Genomic DNA, 23,695 nt, shown 5'->3' on the forward strand with positions numbered 1-23,695 from the left:
CATTAACATTAACTAATGGGAGCTTATTGTAACGTGTTACCATTAAACATATAAGCCACCTTCATAAAATGCACATTCTTTTCAATTAAATACATATTACATACAATGTCATACATAGTCATAATTATGAGTGATTATAAAATGACAAATCTGAATTTCATATATGGCATAAAATGCATCAACTTTGTCAGATTGTCATATTTCACTAATTTCAGGACTTTTTCAAACTTTTTGGTATGTCATAATTTCAACATTTTTATGTCGTAATTATAATTTTTTTATGTGGCAAAAATTAACTTCATACATCTTTGATTAATACAATTTATTAGATATTTAATTATCAAGAGTTTTATATTAACTGATCAAATTAAATAAGAATCTGCTGTTTAACATATCACATTATAAGCAAATATTTTTAACAAATTTAATTGAATATAAAATAGCATAACATGTCATATATATTTGTAAATGTAACAATATTACAGTGTAATGATAGAGAAGCAGCACAAAATAATTGTGGGGTGTTGTGGACCCTGCACGCGCAGCTAATACATCTGTCTGCGGTCTGTATTAGCAGGAGTGATTGAGAGTCTTTCACCTGTACTGATCACACCTGAGGAGGATGGACTGCACTAGAGTTTCAATGCACTCATTACCTGAACCTCCACACAGCCCATAGCACTCACAGGCCATTCATCACCCTCAAGCAGACAAATACTGCATGTGAAACTGTCCGGCTTTAAGCAGACGCTCAGTGACGGCTGCTCTGGGACAGCACTGCCTACATCTGAGAAACCAGAGAAACGCATCATGTAAATCTACTGTGTACTGTGATCTAGATTTGCATGGTTGGATTAAAGAATTTTTTGTTTTTTATTTGCTGAACTGAACAAACATACACTAAATAAATCTGAAACGGTTATGTTTGCATTTTATAAATCTTTAATAACAGGACTATACATTAAATAATAAGTATTACTCAAAGCACGGAAGCTCATTTCCAATATGTAAGAAATTCATGCTTTGGTAAATCAGGACAAAAAAGGTCTAAATTATGACAAAGTAATCAAATCTGACATAAAAAATCTGACATTTTGTTTTTGTAATAATAAAGACTTTTTATCTTATCGAATTTTTGTCATCATTTCGACTTTTTATACTATAATTATCAGGTATTTGTCAGCATTTTTTTTCAGAATTTCTTAATTATTTTAAACCTATCATTTTGACTTATGACTTATTCATAATTATTAATATAAATAAAAATGTATTAATTATTCATATATAGCAATTAAGATTTACCCTTTTTTTTCTTTCTGCGTGACCATTTATGATTTAATGTTATGCATTTAAATGTTAATTAATAAATCAAGCAAATAAATAAAATCAAATTATTATTTAATATGAACATCTGAAAAACTTTAAGGCTGCTTTCGATCTTTGTACAAAAATACAATTGTGACCCTGGACCACAAAACCGGTCATAATAGTCAGTTTTTAGAAATTGAGATTTATACATCTGAAAGCTGTAAAAATAAGCCTTCCATTGATGTAGGCTATGGTTTGTTAGGATTGGACAATATTTGGCTGAGATGCAACTATTTGTGACCCTGGAGCACAAAACCAGTCATAAGTCACACAAGTATATTTGTATTAATAGCCAAAAAATATTGTATAGGTCAAAATGATCGATGTTTCTTTTATGCCAAAAACCATTAGGATATGAAGTAAAGATCATGCTCCATGAAGATATCTTGTAAATTTCCTTCCGTAAATATATCAAAACTTCATTTTTGATTAGTAATACGCAATGCTAAGGACTTCATTTGGACAACTTTAAAGGCAATGTTCAAGATATTTTTATTTTTTTGGCACCTTCAGATTACACATATTCAAATAGTTGTATCTCAGCCAAATATTGTTCTATCCTAACAAACCATTCATTGATGGGAAGCTTATTTATTCAGCTTTCAGATGATGCATAAAACTCAATTTCGAAAAATTTACCCTTATGATTGGTTTTGTGGTCCAGGGTCACATTTGAAAATCTGGAATCTGAGGGTGCAAAAAAATCTAAATATTGGCAAAACTGCCTTTAAAATTGTCCAAATTAAGTTCATAGCAATGCATATTACTATATCAAAAATTAAGTTTCAATATATTTACAGCAGGAAACTTACAAAATATCTTCATGGAACATGATCTTTAGGCTACTTAAGTTTCAATGGCAGCACCTCAGTTGGAATAACCTGCCTATTTGATTGAGATCAGCCACTTCTGTTGAGGTTTTTAAATCTGTACTTAAGATATATCTTTTTAAAAAGACTTATGGGCTGGAGAAACTGCTGTATACAGTTTTATTGTGTGAGTGTTGTGTATTTGGGTTTCCTTTCATTTTTAAATTCATTTTATTTTTAGTTTAATTCTATCTCTCTGTGCAGCACTTTGGTCAGCTCTGTCCTTATTAAATGGGCTATATAAATAAATTAAACTAAAACTCAAACTAATATCCTGATGATTTTTGGCATAAAAGAAAAATCGATCATTTTGACCCATACAATGTATTTTTTGTCTGTTGCTACAAATAGGCCTATACCCGTGCTACTTATGACTGGTTTTGTGCTCCAGGCCACTGTCACAATTATGGCAATACATTATTATTATATTGGCGTACTTATGATAAAGTCAAAACTATTTTGGATTTCTGTGGCATTGTGAATTGTCTCTGAGCGCTTTCCAATAAAGCTCGAAAGCAGCGACCTTGCGTTGACGTCACGCCAATATCCGGGTCTTCGCGCAGTGTCGCTTGTGCGCATGCGCAGTTCTCGACCTCCGCCTTCGGTGAGTTGAATAGGAACGACTGCGTTCAAACAGAACACATAAATCTACATTCATCTTCGGTCTGTGTGATCTCAGAGCTGCGGGTTTGACCGGGATAGTGTTAGCACACGCAATCGTTGCGTATTTCTCCAGCTCTTCGTACAAATCTTCTCTGACCTCATATTTTGTCTTACAGAAGTCCCAGGCCGCTCAAAATCACTCACCTCTCAAAATGTTCACCTGCGCGAAGTTCGTCTCCACACCTGCCCTGGTGAGTGAAGACTCCTTCAGGAAAACCACTGTTATTGCGCTTCAGCAGCTGTGTGTGAATGAAAGCGGCCTGCAGGCTCCACTTCAGTAACTCATTCGTTTCGAAACGCCTTTATAAGCGTTAACGTAAAACGTCACGCGTTGTTATAGTTGACCTTTGACCTTTTACTTCAGTTTCTAAGTTTTGAGAAAACGCTTAACGGGTTGAGGTCAAACCCTGGGCTGGTTAATATCACATTAATCTTGTCAGTGGATGGTTGTTCCACCCAGTCTGGTATTTCTTGTATTTGTATGCATTGAATAAGATGCGCATAAAACTAGGTCTTGTCCTATTTAATCTCTGCCACCTCATAGATTCATTTTAGTTATTTGGTAAGTTGGAGTAACTTGTTGCAGGGGCAGCCCTCTGGAGTTGTCTTTATCAAGGGCACAATGGAGGTTAGCAGCCCATTGTAATAGAGAGGTTGTTGGTATTGGCCTTGTTTGTTAATACTTGACAATTATGGCGGTGAGGTTTGAATGGATCTGTCCTATATAAAGACTATTTAATACTCCTAATATAAACGTGTCTTCATAATTCAGTGTTGCTCCCAGCACACATCTGTCCTGTAGCGAACCTTGAGCTGTAACTTATGTACGTACTTCAGAAACTGGCTTTTTCCAGAATACATGCCTTTTAGAAGATGGTTAACTACTGTTCACCACTGTTTGAATTCACCATTTTTTCACAAAAGTGTTTAGGTTATTAATAATCCATTAACACGGTGTTTTTGTATGTGTTTTAGGTGCGTGCGGGATCCAGGTCCCTGTACAGGCCAGTTTCTGCTGCTGTGCTTTCCAGACCAGAGGTGCATTTCGACTTTCAATATATCTCTCTTCATTTATAGTAACTCTTAAATGTCATGCTTTGTAGAAGATGTACAAGGCATCAGTGTTAGAAAAACACAAAAGATAAACTAAATTGATCTACTCGATTCTTTGAAATGGAGCTCTTCTGATCCACTGCAAGCATGTTACTTGGATAGTTCACGGTAAAATGGAAATGGTCAACATTTTTTCTATCCTTATGTTGTTCTAAATACTTTGGTTAAGTCTAAATTAAACCTGTTCTTCATATAAAGTAATTGTATCACTTTACATGACTTGGATTAAAAAGCTCTATTAATTTTTTATTTTTTGTTTAGGTCTTCTCAGTGATTAATAGCATCCAAAATAAAAGACACGCACATACATTGCATTTTTAAAAAAATATTTACATGTATTTATATTCATGTAATTTATATTATATACATATAAACATTACACATTTTTCTTAAATATGTACATGCATATGTGTGTCTATATATACATAAGTATACACAGTACACACACATTTACACAAATTTTTGAATGCAATTAATCGTTGCCTAGGACTAACATTTATTAACTTCACAACACTTTTATGAGCTTTTTTGATAATATTCGTAGTTTTGTTTACCTGGACTTTCAGTGGAAGGATAGAAACCTCTCAGGTTTTATTAAAAATGTGTTTCAAAGATTAACAAAATAATGTAATGACATGATGACAATTTTCATTTTTGTCTGACTGTCTCTTCAAGGTAATAACTTCTCTACTCCTTGTGAACTTGGTATTTAGCCCCGGTCAGAAAAGTGATTGCTTGTCATTGAAGTAGACATCATGTTTGAGCTCTCTGGCTATTGCTGTTATGGGACAGTAGGTGGCAGACCGAAGACTCTGGTCGTTTAGAGGTCAAGTAAGTCCTCTCTTCCTCTTGTAGGTCAGTGCCTCTGTCCTGCCTCAGTCGGCCCTCACTCAGGTGGCCCTCAGGAGCTTCCAGACCAGCGCTGTGAGCCGCGACATTGACACCGCTGCTAAGTTCATTGGAGCTGGAGCTGCCACCGTGGGAGTGGCTGGATCCGGTGCTGGAATCGGAACAGTGTTCGGGAGCCTTATCATCGGATATGCCAGGTAAGAGACGTTGAAATTATGTATTCATTTCACATTATAATATATTATTTCATGATGTTACATTTATACACTACATTTAGGGATAGTACCTTTTTTTTTTCTTTTTTTTTTAAAGAGTCTCTTCTGCTCACCAAGGGTGCATTAATTTGATCAAAACAGTTAAAACAATAATACTGTGAAATATTATTATAATATAAAATGTTTTCTGTTTGAATATATTTTAAAATGTAACTTCTTCCTGTGATCAAAGCTGAATTTTCAGCATCATTACTCCAATCTTCAGTGTCACATGATCCTTCAGAAATCATTAATATACTGATTTACTGATCAAGAAACATTTCTCATCAATGCTGAAAATATTAATAGTAATATAATATATAACGTAATGTATATAGTAATATAATGCTGCTTAATATTTTTGTGGAAACTGATTTTTGTTTTTCCAGGATTCTTTTATGAATAGGAAGTTCAAAAGAACAGCATTTATTTGAAACAGCAATTTTCTGTAGAAGTATGAGAGAATTTGCTGTTACATTCAATTTAATAATAATAATAAAACATTTATCCCAAAAATGTACTATCCTCTGAATGTGAGCTGTATTGTTTCCAACAAAGTAAACATACATTTCAAAGTAATGAAGTATTATGGATCTTACATTGTCCAGATGTTTGCAAATGTCTCTCCATGTAAGCAAGATTTAGTAAGACGGTTGTGTGTTATTTTGCAGGAACCCATCTCTAAAGCAGCAGCTCTTCTCTTACGCCATCCTGGGTTTTGCTCTGTCTGAAGCCATGGGGCTCTTCTGTTTGATGGTTGCTTTCTTGATCCTGTTCGCCATGTGAAAATCTGCTAGTTACGTAAACACATTTAGTATAGTTGTGACTACATATTTTTGCTGTTGCTACCAAAACGTCTGCTATCAGTCTCTGCGAGAGAAAATGTATGAATATAAAGTCCATTTTGTTAAAAGAAATCATGTAACAATTAAAAATAGTTCAACTATTTAAACCCTCAATCCTGTTCATGCCAACTGAATGAGAAAAGCAACCGCTCCATCGGTGCTACTGGCATATCAAGCTGAAACTCGCCATGGAAATAAAGAACCTGATAGCACTTTCTCTACATCAGAATAGGGATAATGTTGTGTCTGTAGACTGTAAGGGTCCATTTAGATGTTTTCAGGGGTTAAACTGCTGGTCGATAGTATGACTTTCAATTTATAGCAGTTGGTTGAAAGCCAATTAAAACCTCAGTTGCTTTTGTAAATTGCATTAAATAAATTTAGATAATGGTTTACTGTTTTTTTTTGTGGTGTCTGTATTTATTTCTATTCACACAATATTACTTACACCATTTTCATGTTATACTAACACGTAGAAAAGACGCTACACAGATGTCTAACCTTGTGAAGAGAGCTACAGTGAAAAATATTTTGCTTATGCACAAATATTATGCGTTACATTAAAAAGTCATGCTTTAAATCTGATATAAAACGAGTTTAAATTTTCAAAATCTCACAGATTTGAAATATCAATGTACTTTCGCTCTGAAAGGGTCAGCAGAGCATTTATTCATCGCGAGATTAGAGTTTAAAGGGCTTGGCCCTGGGTTGAGCGGAGTGCTTAATTCTCGCGAGAATCTCGACACTGAAGGGTTTAGGGGAGTTTCTAACTCTCGCGAGAGGTGGTGTAAGTGGGCTTTGGCTCTTCAGGGTTCAGCCTGCGGGTGAGTAAGCGCGTCAACACACAGTAATTGTAAACAAACGCGCCTTTTTACACAAGCTTTCGAGTGACTAGCAGAATCGTCTGAATATGTAACAACATAAAATGCATTTTTATGACACATTCAAAGCTTGTCGGTGTTTCTTTGTTATTAATATGGCGACGCATGCTAACAGCTAGCTGAGGTCCCATTGAAATGAATGAGAGATGAGGCTAAGCATTGATTAGCCAACTGAGTCTGATGTAAACAATCTGTTTAGTGCTGATACAGTCCTGTGTCGCTGGAAATACACTAAAGAAATGCAGGGTTGTGGTTAAAGACACGGGCGCTTTGAGGTTGGCTCTGTGAAGATATAGAGATACAGTGTTATTTAGAGGAATTTAAAGCAGAAAGTGACAATAGGTTGTGCTGTTATCAGTGAGCATCAGCCTGGTCATTGCAGCACATTTCTTTACTGTATGTCAGTTACTGAGTGGTTTAATAAACACATAGAGGCCAATGTCAAGTGTTTAAATTTATAGTGATGCATAATCCCTGTTATTCTGCTTTTAATCTTATAAAATCCTTATTTATGTCCAGGCAAACCTGCTTTGACAGCTTGGTCTGACACAAAACAAATCATTAAGCTCTTAGTAAGAGTAGCCCAGAGTAATACTTACTATTGCACATGATTATGGATATTGAATAATGCAGATTGATATATAAATCACGTGTTTTTGTTCTTGGGTGTGGCTTTAAATTATGTTGTTGATGAATGACAAATTGCAAGTTTGACTTTTTTCATGTTATCAGGTGGCAGACTGAAGTTGTGAATATGAGTGATGATAAACCATTTCTCTGCACTGCTCCTGGCTGCGGACAGGCATGTGATCACTGTTACACACTTAAAGCACTAACAGATATTTAAATATACACTCCAATTAAGTTACATGCTGTTTTGTCCATTTTCTGTTTCATACTACTTTGTTTGGTTTATGCATCTACATAATGACTGTCTGTCTGCAACAGCGATTCACAAATGAAGACCACCTGGCGGTGCATAAACACAAGCATGAGATGACCCTGAGATTTGGTCCAGCACGCAATGACAGTGTCATTATTGCTGGTGAGTCGGAAAATTCAGCGGTTCGCAATAAAAGCAAATGAACATGAACTATTATTATTCATGGCTTTATGGGCTACTGTTGCAGACCAGACACCGACACCGACCCGCTTCCTGAAGAACTGCGAGGAGGTCGGGCTGTTTAATGAGCTCACCAGCCCGTTTGAGCATGACTTTAAAAAGGCCACGGAGGATGACGCTAAAAAGGTAAAGATGTCAATTTATAACTCAGCTGTGTGATCATTTTGCAACTAAACTGTCATTCAAAGATTTGTGGTTGATAAGATTTTTTTTTTTTTTTTATTGAAAGGAGTCTTTTATGCTCACCAAAGCAAAAAGAGTAATATAGCGAAATATTATTACAATTTAAAATAACTGTTTTCTATTTGAATTTGTTTTAAAATGTAATTTATTCCTGTGATGCAAAGCTGAATTTTCAGCATCATTACGCCAGTCTTCAGTGTCACATGATCCTCCAGAAATCATTCTAATATGCTGATTTGCTGCTCAAAAAATATGATTATTAGTATCAATGTTGAAAACAGTTGTGCCTGCTCAATAAAAGTATTCATTCTTTTAAAAAAATCTTACTCACCCCAAACTTTTGGGATTAAAGGTGAAATTGGGTTTTATTGTCATTGTAACACAAATGTCTCAAAAATAGTCATTATATTAAGATTTTTAGTAGGTTCCTGGTCCTATTTTGCATGATTCATCAGTTATACATTGTACAAATAATTTCGAGAAGTTGTAAATCTACTTCAACAACATTTCTACTTCAAAATTTCTGATTGCAAAATTTCAGAAAGTTCCTTGCTGTTTTTTTTTTTGTGAAATATACTTGAAATGCAATTTTCTGCACCAAATATCTATCAGTGTAACCATCAAAATGTAACTTCTGAAACTAATTTAAAATAACATTTTAATTAATAAAATTATTAACATTTTTAACATTAATAAAATTTAAAACATAAGTGCACAATTTTCCACTCCACAATCTGTCAAGCACATCTTACCAGAAAACACACTCGTTCACATCCTTCTCTTCACTCTCTGAGGCAGAAGTCTCCAAACTCATCCTACTACTTGTCCGCTTGATCCTATTTCATCTCATCTCCTTCAAGCCAAGCCATTAACACATCCCTTCACACTGGTGTTTTTCCCTCAGCATTTAGACAGGCTGGTATAGCTCCACTACTTAAGAAAACCACCCTAAACCCATCTCTTTTAGAGAACTACAGACTTTACTTTACTTACTTTTACTTTTGTCATTTAGCAGACGCTTTTGTCCAAAGCGACTTACAAATAAGAAAAAGTAACTAAAACTAAAAAGTTACAACTCTATAAATACTATCTACCCACATATTTAAGAAAATAAAGAAATTAAATAAAATTAACATGCATATAACAACAACATTTCAATAATAAACATATCAATGAAAAAATTAAATAAAAAGCTACTACTATCCCTTGCCGGTGTCCCTGCCCGGTGGAGTCGCACGGTAGAGTCGATGGTCTTTACACTCTTTGGTCTTCACACTAAGAGGGCTTCACACGACGACTGCCGCGACCGCTGCCGCGGTATAATAACCTTTATTATACCAATCTAACAAATGATCGTTTCAATTCAGCTGGACCCACTTTCCTGTTTATCAACTACAAATGGCCAAGCAAGTGCACACACTGACAAGATACACGATACAGTACGAGACCAAACGCGATTTCAGCAACTCTCATCCTAGTAAACAAAATAAGCGTTTCCTAGCAACGGCAAATGCGCTAAACACTGAGACAAGTAAATACACTTACGAGTTGATTTTAAACTTCCGCTGATAGACTGCTTCTCTTAAAGACCACTTCATTACACTGCCTTCTGCTGGCGCTTGAACCCACTTTCCTGTTTATCAACTACAAATGGCCAAGCAAGTGCACACACTGACAAGATACACGATACAGTACGAGACCAAACGCGATTTCAGCAACTCTCATCCTAGTAAACAAAATAAGCGTTTCCTAGCAACGGCAAATGCGCTAAACACTGAGACAAGTAAATACACTTACAAGCTGATTTTAAACTTCCGCTGATAGACTGCTTCTCTTAAAGACCACTTCATTACACTGCCTTCTGCTGGCGCTTCAACCCACTTTTTTTTGACACGGTTAACCACCAGATCCTCCTGTCAGCCCTATTGGCAAAGGGCATCTCAGGTACCACACTCCAGTGGTTTGAGTTTTACCTCTCAGATAGGTCCTTTGAGGTATTTTGGAAAGGTCAGGTGTCCAAGTCGCAACATCTAACTACTGCAGTGCCTCAGTTCTTGGACCACTTCTCTTCTCTGTCTACATAGCATTACTAGACTTTGTTATTCAGAAACATAGCTTTTCATATTACTGCTATGCTGATGACACTCAACTCTACCTCTCATTCCATCCTGATGATCCGACGATAGCTGCTCGCATCTCAGCTTGTCTAACAGACATTTCTTGCTGGATGAAGGACCATCACCTTCAACTCAACCTTGCCAAGACAGATCTGCTTGTGGTTCCAACAATCCCAGCGTTTCATCAAAGTTTCATCATCCAGTTAGGCACATCAGTCATAACTCCTTCAAAAACATCCAGATCCCTTGGGGTTGTGAATGATGATCAGCTGACTTTCTTAGACCACATTGGTAAAACTGCCCTGTCTTGCAAATTTGCTTTATTCAACATCAAGAAGATCAGGCCCTTTCTTTCGGAATATGCTTCACAACTCCTTTTTCAAGCTCTTGTTCTGTCCAGGCTGGACTATTGCAGTGCTCTCTTGGCAGGTCTTCCAGCCAGTTCTATCAAACCTTTACAATTAATCCAGAACACAGCAGCAAGATTAATTTTTAATGAGCCGAAAAGAATGCACGTCACTCCTCTGTTTATCAATTTGCACTGGCTACCAATAGCTGCTCGCATAAAATTCAAGGTATTGATGTTTGCCTACAAAACCACCACTAGCTGTGCACCCCTTTACCTAAATTCATTACTTCAGACTTCTGTGCCCTCTAGAAGCTTGCGTTCTGCAAGTGAACGTCGCTTTATTGTGCCATCCCAAAGAGGCACAAAATCACTTTCACGGACTTTTAAATTAAATATTCCCTCCTGGTGGAATGACCTACCCAACTCCATCCGAGCAGCTGAATCCTCAGCCATCTTCAAGAATCGGCTAAAACACATATTTTCCATCTTTATTTGACCCTGTAACTCTAGCACTCTCTATTCTAATTCTATCCTTAAAACAATAAACGTTTAGACTTGCACGCAATTCATTTACTGCTTGTTTTCTTAAAAACAAACACACAAACAAAAAAATAACACTAGCTTCTCTATACTTTTTCTATGCTATCTGTTTTCATTTTATTTATTATATAATTAAAAAACCCTTACTATGTGTACTAGGTTAAGCTAACTGAGACTTTTTTATAGCACTTGCGAATCATTGCTCTTTTCTTGATTTTGATTGCTTCCATTGTCCTCATTTGTAATTCGCTTTGGATAAAAGTGTCTGCTAAATGACTAAATGTAAATGTAACATTTTAAAATACTTTTCAATGCCAATGGATAAAAGCTCATTCCTCCCTTGCTGATTTTGTGATATACAGTGCCCTCCATAAGTATTGGAACAGTAAAGACAAAATTTGCTCTGTTGGCTGTGGAGTCAAGACATTTACAAATATGATTAAAAGATGAATATGAGACAAAACTACAGAATGCCACATTTTATTATTAGCTGTGAAAATGAATCCTAAAAGACGTGTCTGTAAAATCACCAACAACGTCCAGAAAGCTAGGGTGATGCTCTGACAATCTACTGTACTCAGGAGACTTTGACACAGAATTACAGATGCTACACAGCAAGATTCAAACCTCTGACCAGCACCAAAAATAGAAAGGAAAGATTAGAGTTTGCAAAAAAGCACAAAGGTGAGCCAGAAGAGTTTTGGAACTGTGTTTATGGACCGATGAGACAAAGATGAACCTTTATCTAAGTGATGGGAAAGCAAAAATGTGGAGGAAAAAAGGGGAACTGCAATGATCCCAAGCATACAGCCTCATCTGTAAAGCATGGTGGAGGTGGTGTCATGGCATGGGCATGCATGGCTGCCTCTGGAACAGGCCCTCTCAACTTTACTGATGACTTAATGTATGACGGCAGTAGCAGAATGAATTTGGAAGGGTTCAAGAAAATGCCACCAGATTCATTGGGAAGTGCTTCATATTGCATCAGGACAATGACCCAAAACACCCTGCCAGTTCAGTTGAGGAATTTATAAGGGCAAAGAAATGGAAAGTCTTAGATTGCCCAAGTCAATCTCCAGATTTAAATCCGATTGAACATGAATTTCACCAGCTGGAGAGGAGAGAAAGAAACTTGGCAGAAACTCCCCAAAACAAGCAACAATTGGAATTGGCTGCATTAAAGGCTGGGAAAAGTATTTCAAAGGATGAGACCAAGAGTCTGGTGATATATATGGGTCACAGACTCACTGCTGTGATTGTGTGCAAGGGATCTGCAACTAAATAATAGCTTTTAATATTTTATATCTGCCTTATGTTCAACTGTCCCAATACTTATGATCACATCAATGAGTGGGATGAACTCTAAAAGTGCTGTTCTTTTTATTTGGTAAAACATGTATGTGTTGAAACGGCTAATAATAAAATGTGACATTCTGTAGTTTTGTCTCATATTAATCTTTTAATCATATTTGCAAACGGCTTGACTCCACAGCCAACAGAGCAATTTTGTCTTTACTGTTCCAATACTTATGGAGGGCACTGCATATGCATAATCAAACATTAATCTGCATGTTGTTATTGCAGTTGCCTCTGGACTTGTCCCCCCTTGCGACTCCTGTTGTTCGAAACAAAATAGAGGAGCACCCACCCATTGAGTCCCACCGAGACAGTCCCCTTCCCCACCCTGAATCAACAACCACTGACGACAAGGTGAGATTCAGGACTCTCCTATACAGAGAGCTGCATAAACACTTGCATAGTAATGGTTAGGACTTTTTTAGGTCCTCTATGTGTGGTAGTTACTTGAAAGTGTTTAGTAAGAATATTTCATGCAAAGGAGCTTGTAGTAGAGCAATGTTAGGGAAAGTTCACCTCGAGGATCCTAGGCTCATATTGTGCAGAACTGTGTTGTCAGTAATTTGTAGTTTTCCCTACCTATAGCCTATGTTTTAGCAGTCCAGGTTTGTGTGACTGCCTTCTCCCCTCATTCCATAAGTGAAAGGTGTTTGCTGCTTGATTTAGCTTGTCCCAGAGCTACTGGCTTTTATATGAAAATACATTTCTTCATAGAGAGACAATCTTTTTCCCTCCTTCCTGTAGCTCTATGAAGAAAGCTCTTTGTTATCTAGAGTGTGTGAGAAAGATGATACTTCCTTCCCAAGTCAGCAAATATGCTGATTCTGACTTTTAAGATTGAAGCTGTAACAGTTTTAGTGAATAAACATTCACTTTGAGTGCTCTGTGATCTCTAGAAGCATGATTTTTTTTATACTCGTCTTCTCTAATGTGAGCTCTCAAAATGCTGAAAATATACATATTTCTTAATTACAGTAGTTACCCTACTGTTCAAAAGTTTGGGGTCAGTATTTTTTTTTTTAATAAAATAAATAAATTGATACATAAACTGTAACTTTTGAACAATAAATTGATAAAATTGTGTTAAAAAAAATAAATGCTGTTCTTTTGAACTTTTTATTTATCAAAGAATCCTGAAAAAAATACATCACAGTTTCATGTGAAAGACTGGAGTAATGATGCTGAACAAATCAATTCAGCTTTGAAATCAATAAATAACATTTTAAAATATTAAAGTAGAACATTATTTTAAATTGTAATAATATTTATCAAATAAATGCAGCTTTGGAATGCATAAGAGACTTAACTTTAAAAGCATTAAAAAACCTACTCACAAACTTTTGATTGCAGTGAAGTAATTTTTTGAGACAGATTTTTTTGATGCCCTCTGTCATCCTTCAACTGTAGAACACTACATTGCAGTCTTTTAATTCATAGATGAATAATGTATGTGCTCCCTATGATGTAAAAGCTACAAACACAGTCAGAAACAGTATAAGATCAGTAATGGACAGTGTAGTTTTGTGTGAGCGGTTGATGCAGCTTGGCTCTCGTGTGGTGTTTACAGGAGGTTTCTTTGCAGCCGACCTCTCTGCCTCCATCCACTATAGTCCGTCCTGCCTCCCTCCAAGTCCCCAATGTACTACTGGCCAGCAATGAGGCTGGTGTTGTTATTCAGCCAGCTCTCCCATCTCCAACTTCTAACTCTGTTATAACCCAGGTCCCATCCTCTAGTAGACCGATAGTGTAAGTAACTTCTAAATGTTACTTATTCTGCTCCTCTCTTAGTTTACCATCATTTTTTTTTTCCTTTTACACCTCATTCGGTGTTTGGTTTTCGTCACTCATTTACTTGGAGAATTTATGATTTAGTTTCAGTTGCTTGTGATCCATGTGCCTTTACTTTTACATCATAGAACTGACAAGTGCTCGACCATCAGACAGGTTTTGTTTGAGCCTTTTGTTTTGTTTCACACACCAATTGAAGAGAAAATTCTATTTGTTGTTGTTTATGTTTATGTTCTTATCACTTAAAGTCAACATGAACACAAAATGATTGACACTGTTTGCTTTTTAATACTTTTTTTTGCATGATTTATCACAAAAGCGTTTGTAGTATGTAATTAAATATAATAATTGCTCTGCCCTAAACAGCTTTATATCTCTATTTTTTAATCTTGCCTATAGTTTTTAGTAAATAACTATAGATATTAAAAATAAGCATTGTGAATGTGATTGACTCTTAGTCACCTCTGACTCAGTTCTGATGAGAAACATTTATTATTTACCATTTAATATATTTATTGATGGAAAAAATTATTTCCCATCCTGTTTCTCCTCATTAAAATGTCACATTACAAAAGTAAAATACTGTGCAATTGCGGTTTCATGTTGACTTTGAATCATGAATAGCTTATTTTTGTAGCCTATTTATGTTACAAGACTTTGCATAAAAATTCTGTACTACAATTATGTTAATGTAACATTTGGTATGAATTTTGTTTCTGTTTCCCCCATCTCTCTGTCTGTCTTCAGTCCGGTGTCTGGCACGTTTCCGGTTCTGCTGCAGCTGCCAAATGGTCAGACGATGCCAGTCGCCATTCCAGCGACCATCGCCAGCTCCAGCGTACACATACCCACTGCCATTCCTGTGAGTGTCCCACACGCACTCCTCTCTAACATCATTAAAGGGACAGTTCACCCAAAAATGAAAATTCTGTCATTAATTACTCACCCTTATATCCTTCCAAACCCGTAAGACCTTCGTTCATCTTCAGAACACAAATTAAGATATTTTAGATGAAATCTGAGAGCTTTCTGACCCTCCCATAGACAGCAACGCAACTGAAATGTTCCCAGACCCAGAAAGGCAGTTAAGTCAACCTTAATTTTATGAAGCTACGAGAAAGAAAACAAAAATAACGACTTCATTCAACAATTTCTTCTCGTCCATGTCAGTCTTGGACACACGTTCATAAGAGTAACGCGACACATGCGTGTGGTGCTGCTGACGCAGGAGCCGGCCTTCTGACGTAGAACCCTGATTCACTGCAGCTTGTTTGCAAGCAGAAGAATGCACACGCATGTTTCTGACACGGAAGAGAAGAAATTGTTAAATAAAGTCGTTATTTTTGTTTTCTTTGCACGCAAAAAGTATTCTCATAGCTTCATAACATTACAGTTGAGTCACTGCTGTCACATGGACTATTTTATTGATGTCCTTAATTACATTTCCGGGCTTTGAATGTGGTATAGTTCTCTTGCTGTCTATGGAGGGTCAAAACGCTCTCAAATTTTATCAAAAAGTATCTTAATTTGTGTTCTGAAGATGAAAGAAGGTCTTACGGGTTTGGAACGACATGAGAGTAATTAATGACAATTTAAATTTTTGGGTGAACTATCACTTTAAATCAGTGATGACCAACAACATGTACGTTTTTAAATGGATCGTTACATTATTTTTTAATAAAGACTGGTACTGGCTTTGTAGAAAACCTAATGTTCACAATTTAAACTCTCTCCCCAGTCCACACAGACTATTTGTGAAAACTCTGCAACAAAAATGGGTCATTCAGAAATTTATATGGTGTCGGAGGCATAGCCTTGTGAGCGGCCTCAACGTATGCTGCAATAACGCTTTGGGCAAATAGAGTTTCAGTCCTGACTCAAGATCCTTTCCCAGTCCTGCTGCACTCTCTCCTCTCCCATAGTTTCCATGTCTCTCCGTAACTGTGCTTATTTAAAAGGGCCAAAAAGTTTGACATGGTTTTGACTTAACATAGGTAACTACAAGTTTCATAGACATTACAACCATGAGCTCATTAACATAACCACCAACCCCTGATAACAAGATGTGTGCTATTAAGATCAGACTGACGTGATCAGGGACTGTTAAAAAATACATTTCAGAAGGCTGCTACACAGCCAGAAACATTGTATCATAGGTTTCAGTAAATGTTATTTTTGGACTGAGCAGGAGGTTGAGAGTTCTGAGAGTTACAGTGTGTAATACAGTAAACTCTGTAATATCTTTTTCCATGATATGACTTCTTTAATTCTAAAAGAGGGTGGACAATACTAGACATTAAAAACCTTGACAACAGTATAATTGAACTTCAGAGAAAGAACTAGAATTCATTCTGTCTGTGAAGGACATGTTGGCATAGAATTTCTAAACAAAGGTATATTAGCAGACTAATATTGGAAAAGCCTTTCGAATACATCTGTGATGCCTTAAAATGCTGTCTAAATAGGTTTTGGAGTTTTTGGTTCACGTCCAAAATGCCTGTAGAGGGCGGATTTGTTTTTTTGGCTAATTAGATATTTTAAGGTCATCTCCTTTGTGTTCCAGTGCTGCAAAATTATGATGTAGTAGATGGATTTATCCTGGGCGCTGTTTGTCAGAGATGTGATCCACAGCCGTGTATGGTCTCACACACACACACACACACACACAAACATCCAAAGTACATTTAATACAGAGGCTTGACTAAAACAACACTGAATCTTCAGAATTAGATGTTTTCCTTTCTTTAAAAACCTTCCCCTTCAAATCAAATGGTCAGAGGAGACACATTTGTGACGCATGTTAGTACATGTGTAAAAACCAATCTGTCCCCTAACCAGATGTAAACAGGTTCCACAAATCCATCATGAGTGTGCTGGGAAGTGATCTAAGCACTCTTAAACACGGCTCCAGTGCGTTGAGTGTGTTTAAATGTGTGTTGGTAGATGAAGGACACTGCACCGCTTTCATGACGTCAGCCTGTAAGGTGTGCAGTAATGTATGCAGAGACACATTATCACTCATACACACGTGTCTGGGGCAGTTCAGAACCTGTGCGTGTGTGTGTGTGCTTGATGATCTGTTTGGAACACTGAGCAGTATATGATTATGTCCCGTAGGCTTTCAGCAGGAGGAAAGGAGAGAGATGGGGAAAAAAGAAACAAAGAAATATATTCCCTAATACCTACTGCAGTTTGTTCTATAGGATTTAGGTTACACTTTATTTTAAGGTGTCCTTGTTACAGTGTAATTATACATTTAAGTACTGAGTAATATTAATTAACTGCATGTACTTACTATTTTGTTAGGGTAAGAATTAGGGTTTGGCTTTGGGTTGCTTGCATGTAATTATGCATAATTTATTGTTATTATAATAGTAAGGACATTACAAGTAACGTGTAACAAGGACACCTTTAAAGGGTTACCGGGTTTTGTTTTTGGCAGGAGGCCCTTTTTATTATTTTTTTTACAGAAATATACAAATACTGTGGTGTTATTATCTGGTACATTGATGTATTGGTGTTTTCCGTGGTGTCTTTGTGTGTTTTCAGCTGGTCAGACCAGTCACCGTAGTGCCTAGTGTCCTTGGAATCCCTGGCCCCTCCTCTCCACAGCCTGTCCAATCAGAAGCCAAGATGGTAATTTACACCCCTCTCATTTACATATACATCCACATGCCCATCATTTGGAAGCATATTTTAGTGTAAGCAGATTTTCCTTCAGCCCAGAGGGACTGAGGATGCACAGTCCACAACAGTCACACAACATTGAGCTTTGTGTAGTTCCTGTACAAGAGCACAAGAGGGCATGTCGCTGGACTGTTGAAGTAGTGGATGCTGACATGAACTTTGAAAATCTAGAGATCAGCTGTTTCCATGTTTGTAAAGAAATGTACATGCAAAAACATTTAGAGAAAGTTTAGAGAAAGAGTTTTTTTTTTTTTTTTTAATGCAGTAATAGTTATATTGTTAAATATTTTTACAATTTAAAAACAACTGTTTTGTAATTGAATATATATTAAAATGTAATTTCTGTTTGTAAAAAATAAATTGTGACGTAAAAAGTATTCTGAAATATTACAATTTATTTATTACAACTGTATTCTATTCAAATATTTTTTTAAATGTAATTTATATCTGACATTTAAACCTTTCAGACATACATCATTACTCCAGCCTTCAGTGTCACATGAATCATGATCCTCCAGAAATCATTCTAATATGATGATTTACTGCTCAAGAAACTTTTTTCTTTTTTTTTTTCTTTTTTTTGCTTAATATTTTTGTGAAAAGTGTGATGCACTCAAATGTTTTGGGTAAGTAAAATAAAAAGAAGAAAGAAAGAAAGAAAGAGAAGTGATAAAAAGTGACAGTAAAGACATTTTTAATGTTATAAATGATTTCCATTTTAAATAAATGCTGTTCTTTTGAATTTCCTATTCATTAAAAAAATCTTAAATCAGTTGTATTATGGTTTTCACAAAAATATTCAGCAGTACAACACTCATGAAAATAACCATGATTAATAATTGAGCGTATCAGCATGTTAGAATGATTATTAGAAGGATTTCTAAAGAGCTTTCTTTCAAAAAATTTTAAATATTATTTTTTAATAAACTTTAAATTATTCCAAACTTTTGACCAGTAGTTTATATAAACGTTCATTTTTTTTTAAAATTGTATGCAATGTGCATTTCTCAAGCTCAACCATTTAACCCTGTTCCTAAAGTTACTGTAACAAAGTTATCAAAACAAATGTGTTTTTCTCTAATAAATGGGAAATATACATTTATTAGTTATTACAGACCAAAATTTGGGCTTAAATTGTTATAGTTCATGAATGTTTGGAATACAGACCTAAGATTGGACTCTTGCTATAAAAATTGCTTTAAAATTAAAGCCTTATGTTTAAATAAGTTATGTTCCAAATTTGAAGTTGATACAAAAAATTCCTGAGATTTTATTTAGGATGTTATACCACAAACAGCCACCGGGTGCCTTCAAAACTCCATTGAATTATTATTATTTTTTTATTTAATTTATGCATTTTTCACACGTCTAATTTTCTCTGCCAATATTGCTTCTATCAATCGAAATAACCACCAAATATGGAATCTTGAGACTCAGACCTTTCCGATGATATGTATTTTGTCAAGATTGATTCTAAAAGACCTTATAAATTTTGTAATATGACACTGGACACCGCCCACTAAGGGGAGCACTAAAAGATTTTAAAGTACCATTTCCATGGTAACACAATGTCTGATTTCAAAATGGTTTTCAAAGGATGAATTTTGAGGTTTTAAGATTTCAAATAATATATCATTTAAATTATATGTGATAGAGAAAACAGCAAGAAATAAATAGCGCCAAGGGCCAGTAACACTTAAAGAGTTGAACTACTCAAGTTTAGTTGGGGCTAAGTCTGCAACCCTTTTACCATTCTTTTAAAAAAAAATTCAGTATTCAGTCATTTCCCAAATTTTAATAAAATGCCACATATTTATCATGAGCTCTTGAAATGACCTGATTTTACTAACAAGAAATTAGACTTATTTTTAAAGAGTCTCAAGCCCTGCTTTGTACCCTATTTATTTATAAGCATATGACCAAATAAGTACATGCTTGCATCCATGCATCCAAACACCAACAAATGCACATCTACCTCATGACCAAACATTCATAACATGTACCACATCAGCATACACATACGCACATAAAGCATATTCATACACATACACCTTCCACATAACCTCCATCTACAGGAAGCACACGCACAAAACCTCAACTCATCAGAAAACATCTAATGAGCCCTCGTCAAGCAAACACCCCCTCATCTCTCTCTCTCTCTCTCTCTCTCTCTCTCTCTCTCTCTCTCTCTCTCTCTCTCTCTCTCTCACTCGTTCCCCTGCCACATAGACACGGCACTTTACAAGGACTGATGATGCTGCAAAGATCACAATAATGATAATTAACTTGCTGAATTTAGAAGATTATGCTGTTAATTAGTTGCAAAATAAAGATAAGTAATAAAGGAGCAGATGGTTGAATAAAACCCTCGAGATGGAGGGCTACTGCTCTGATGGGGCTCCGATGGCAGATATGAAATATGAATCTGACTGGCCCCGCACACATCGTTCACAGTCCCTCTGTTTCTCTCTCTCTTTCTCATTCAGTCGTTCGCTCAGCCCTTGTGTGACTCGTTCCACGTGAATAATTTCTTTCTAGTCATGTAGGAACGTGGAGTTCGGGAAGGGTGTTGCTCTATAAACAAATTTGTTAGATAGATTGGTCTGCCGAGGATGGCTGTTAAAATAATGCTCTTGTTTTTGTTTTTTTCCTCGTGAAAATTAATGCATCCTCTGTCCCTGTGGCTATGGTTACACACCTCACCTGCTGTGGGGGCATTTGTTGACTCTCGCACTTGACTGCTTTTGGGCCACATCATGGTTTCTTACAAAGGGTTTTCAAAAAACCAAGACCGAGAAGAATTATCTATTGAGAAATAAAACTTCTCAGCATCTGTCATTCTGAAGACTGGATTTCTGTTTGTGTTTATGTTTCACATTAACTGAAAAAAAATGTTAAAATATGTAAAATTTAGTGTAACTTTATATATACATATATAAGAGGGTTGCTAAGCTAGTATTTATAAATAAACTAAATTTAGTTTAATGTGATGTACTAATATAAATAAAACTGAAATTAAAATGAATAATCTATATAGACATAAAAAAAATCAAAAACTACTAAAAATGACAAAAACACAGTTACTAAAACTTAAAATTAAAATGAAACCTAAAACCTATTAAATCCTAAAAATAAACCAAAAACAGAAAATATAACTAATATAAAAACTGATTCAAAATAATAATAAAAACAATAATGGCCTCATTCATGTTAAAATAACACTGGACAAAATGTATGAGGATTAGACATTTAAATGCATTGATTTATCTACATTATTGCTCAAATGTTCACAGAAGTCCCTGTGTGGTTTTTAAAATGGTTTTGTAAATATTTTTTGGTTTAAAAAAAAATTCTAAAAATTAAGTTATTTTATATTTATTTTATTTTCTTTATTTTTATTTTACTTATTTAAACCTTCCATGTAATCAACACTTCATTGTCACAAAATTAGAAAAAGAAAAGCTCTTGGCGCTGAGGTCTCTATGCTGCACATGCTACAGTACGCCAGGGAAAGGCAAATTTCCCTGACAAGAGAAAATCACCGGCATCTCCAGGGAATAGGGAATTAGCTACGACAGCTCTTACTCCTGTGGAAGAGCTCTGAGGGAAGCATCTGTTTAAAGCTGTGATGAATATGTTGTTTTAATCCTTGCCTCTGGTTTTCCGCAGAAGTTAATTATTCTAATCTTCAGTTCTCGCCTCTCTCTAATGTAGTTTAGCCTCCTGATCCCAGAGAGAGCTAGAGAAAGAGAGATAGCACCATGTTTTCCTCATTTTGCTGCTGGAACTATAGACAAACATGCTGAAGAGAGCGAGGTTTTATGGTTAAACGCTATGCGAATAGGCAGATTTTTGTCGGCATAAAATCTGTTGTATATTGCAGCTTATTGTGGCCAGAACCTCCCACTTAGTCAGGAAGGGCCCTCTGACAGACATTTAGGAAAGGAATTTGTGCTCTGCATTTAACCCATTCAAGTGCACACACAGTAGTGAACATACACCTGGAGCAGTGGGCAGCCAATGCAGTTGGGAGTTCGGTGCCTTGCTCAAGGGTCTCACCTCAGTCGTGATATTGAAGGTGGAGAGAGTGTTGGTTATTCACATGCCAGACCTGAGTTTTGAACCCACGACCTTCGGGTTACAAGTCCAACTTTCTATCCATTAGGCCACGACTGCCTCTTAAAAGCAAACCAGCTCATGGTGACACTGCTTTACAACACCATATGCATTGCTACAGAGAGAGATCAGTAATTTAATATGGCCAATCACAGTTTGGTGTTTTGAATGTGACATTTAGGGTCTGTAAATGTAAAAATGTGAAAAAACAAAGCAAGCAGATAAAACTAGGTATATTCTTCTTGTAAAGAAACTGTTTTAAAGTCAGCTAAGATGACAAGAAGTTAGTAATAGATGTTGACCTGACCTCTGACCTGTCTCTCACTTGCAGAAGCTGAAGGCGGCCCTCAGTCAGCAGATCCCTCAGGTAACCAACGGTGATGCAGGTGACATCCAGAGCAGCTCGGCCAGTGAGACTCCGCCTCCGGCACCGCCTCCAGCTGAGGAGCCACGCGCACAGTCACTACAGCAGCCGGCTACATCCACGACAGAAACGCCTGTATGTGTTAAACAGTGCTCTCTTGTATTAAATGTCTCTTACAAATATTAGGTATTATTTAACTAACACAGAGCAACAGGTTAACAATTAATGTTGGGGAAGTCGTGGCCTAATGGTTAGAGCAGGGGTGTCCAAACTACGGCCTGCGGGCCATCTGTGGCCCGCTATCATTCCTGTGGCGGCCCGCGAGGGATTTTTAAAAACATGATACGAATCTGCAGAGGTGGGCAAACTACGGACGTTTTCATCCATCCCGTGAGGCAGTTGTTCCAAAATGCAGTATCAGTAAAATCCAATAGATAGCGCTGTAGCCTGTAGTGCAGTATATAACCCCTGATTTACACTGTCCTACCGCTCCGACGCGGCCACCGGAGCTGATCGCGCCCGCTCCAGTCAGTCCGCGGCACGTTTCAGAAGCGGCTCTCCGCGCGGTTTCGCCAAAGATAGGTGCCTAGTCTATTTTTGACAGACGCCGCGTTCAAGCCGCACAGCAAATACAAAATAAAAAGTCAAAATAGCTATATACACTACAAAACTGGCACAATAGTAAATAAGTTACATGTTTTAAAAATGTGAAAGTGTTCATTTGTTTTGAAAAATGCCTTGTACTGGAACTGTTTTAAAAATGATTCAAATACTTTCCAGTATCAGAACAAATGCCAGTGTTATCCTCCTGCTCACGGGTGCTGTAATTTTGTGGGGAAAACATGGAAATAATTTGTCGTTTTATCTCGCAAAGATATGATTTCTTCTTCTGTTTTCCACACACATTTTTATGAAAATGGATATAGTACTGTTTTCTGGATTATAAATTGCTTTTTTTTTTATCTGAAATGTGCTGCGATTTCCAAGGGGATTTATATAAAGCAATCAAGGTCAAGCGCAAAGTGCACACATCAGGATTGGTGATAAATGAGAAAAGGCAAGTGAGTTTGTATTGTGCATTTTCCAGCAACCACGCCGCTAGTTTCAGTTTCGCTTTAAATATTTAGACTGGGCATTTATAATATGTTTATAGTGAATGCCACTATAATTTGTTTTTTACTTATATTTCCGTTCTTTTTTCTATTCTGAACACTGCTAAATTTACAGAAC

The 23,695-nt window shown here is 36.4% G+C and overlaps 2 protein-coding genes across 4 annotated transcripts in view; both read left to right on the top strand.

The window, feature by feature from the left end:
- The first annotated feature begins 2,780 nt into the window (after window positions 1-2,780).
- LOC306875942 (ATP synthase F(0) complex subunit C3, mitochondrial-like) lies at window positions 2,781-6,361 on the top strand. Of its 2 annotated transcripts, none has more exons than XM_079426769.1 (5): window positions 2,781-2,841; window positions 3,017-3,091; window positions 3,876-3,938; window positions 4,869-5,059; window positions 5,788-6,361. In XM_079426769.1, the coding sequence occupies exons 1-5, from the start codon at window positions 2,815-2,817 to the stop codon at window positions 5,900-5,902; spliced, it is 471 nt and encodes a 156-aa protein (XP_079282895.1). In that variant the 5' UTR covers window positions 2,781-2,814; the 3' UTR covers window positions 5,903-6,361. The 2 variants fall into 2 exon arrangements, with proteins under 2 accessions (XP_079282895.1, XP_079282896.1); XM_079426770.1 differs by having other exon boundaries at window positions 2,836-2,900.
- A 390-nt stretch (window positions 6,362-6,751) lies between these two features.
- Window positions 6,752-23,695, top strand: part of LOC306876127 (cyclic AMP-dependent transcription factor ATF-2-like) — a gene marked incomplete at its 3' end in the record, with an annotated part of 28,306 nt that continues 11,362 nt past the window's right edge. Inside the window, exons 1-8 of one of the 2 annotated variants that reach the window (XM_079427082.1) lie at window positions 7,519-7,644; window positions 7,791-7,887; window positions 7,973-8,091; window positions 12,739-12,864; window positions 14,078-14,256; window positions 15,046-15,160; window positions 17,848-17,934; window positions 22,433-22,600. In XM_079427082.1, the coding sequence (XP_079283208.1) occupies window positions 7,537-7,644; window positions 7,791-7,887; window positions 7,973-8,091; window positions 12,739-12,864; window positions 14,078-14,256; window positions 15,046-15,160; window positions 17,848-17,934; window positions 22,433-22,600 (999 nt within the window). In that variant the 5' untranslated portion in view covers window positions 7,519-7,536. Of the gene's footprint in view, window positions 6,786-7,518; window positions 7,645-7,790; window positions 7,888-7,972; window positions 8,092-12,738; window positions 12,865-14,077; window positions 14,261-15,045; window positions 15,161-17,847; window positions 17,935-22,432; window positions 22,601-23,695 lie in introns of those variants that run through there. The other variant, XM_079427081.1, reaches the window with a different exon arrangement.

Source organism: Barbus barbus (assembly GCF_936440315.1).
Source record: "Barbus barbus genome assembly, chromosome: 10".
NCBI classification, from domain to species: Eukaryota; Metazoa; Chordata; class Actinopteri; order Cypriniformes; family Cyprinidae; genus Barbus; species Barbus barbus.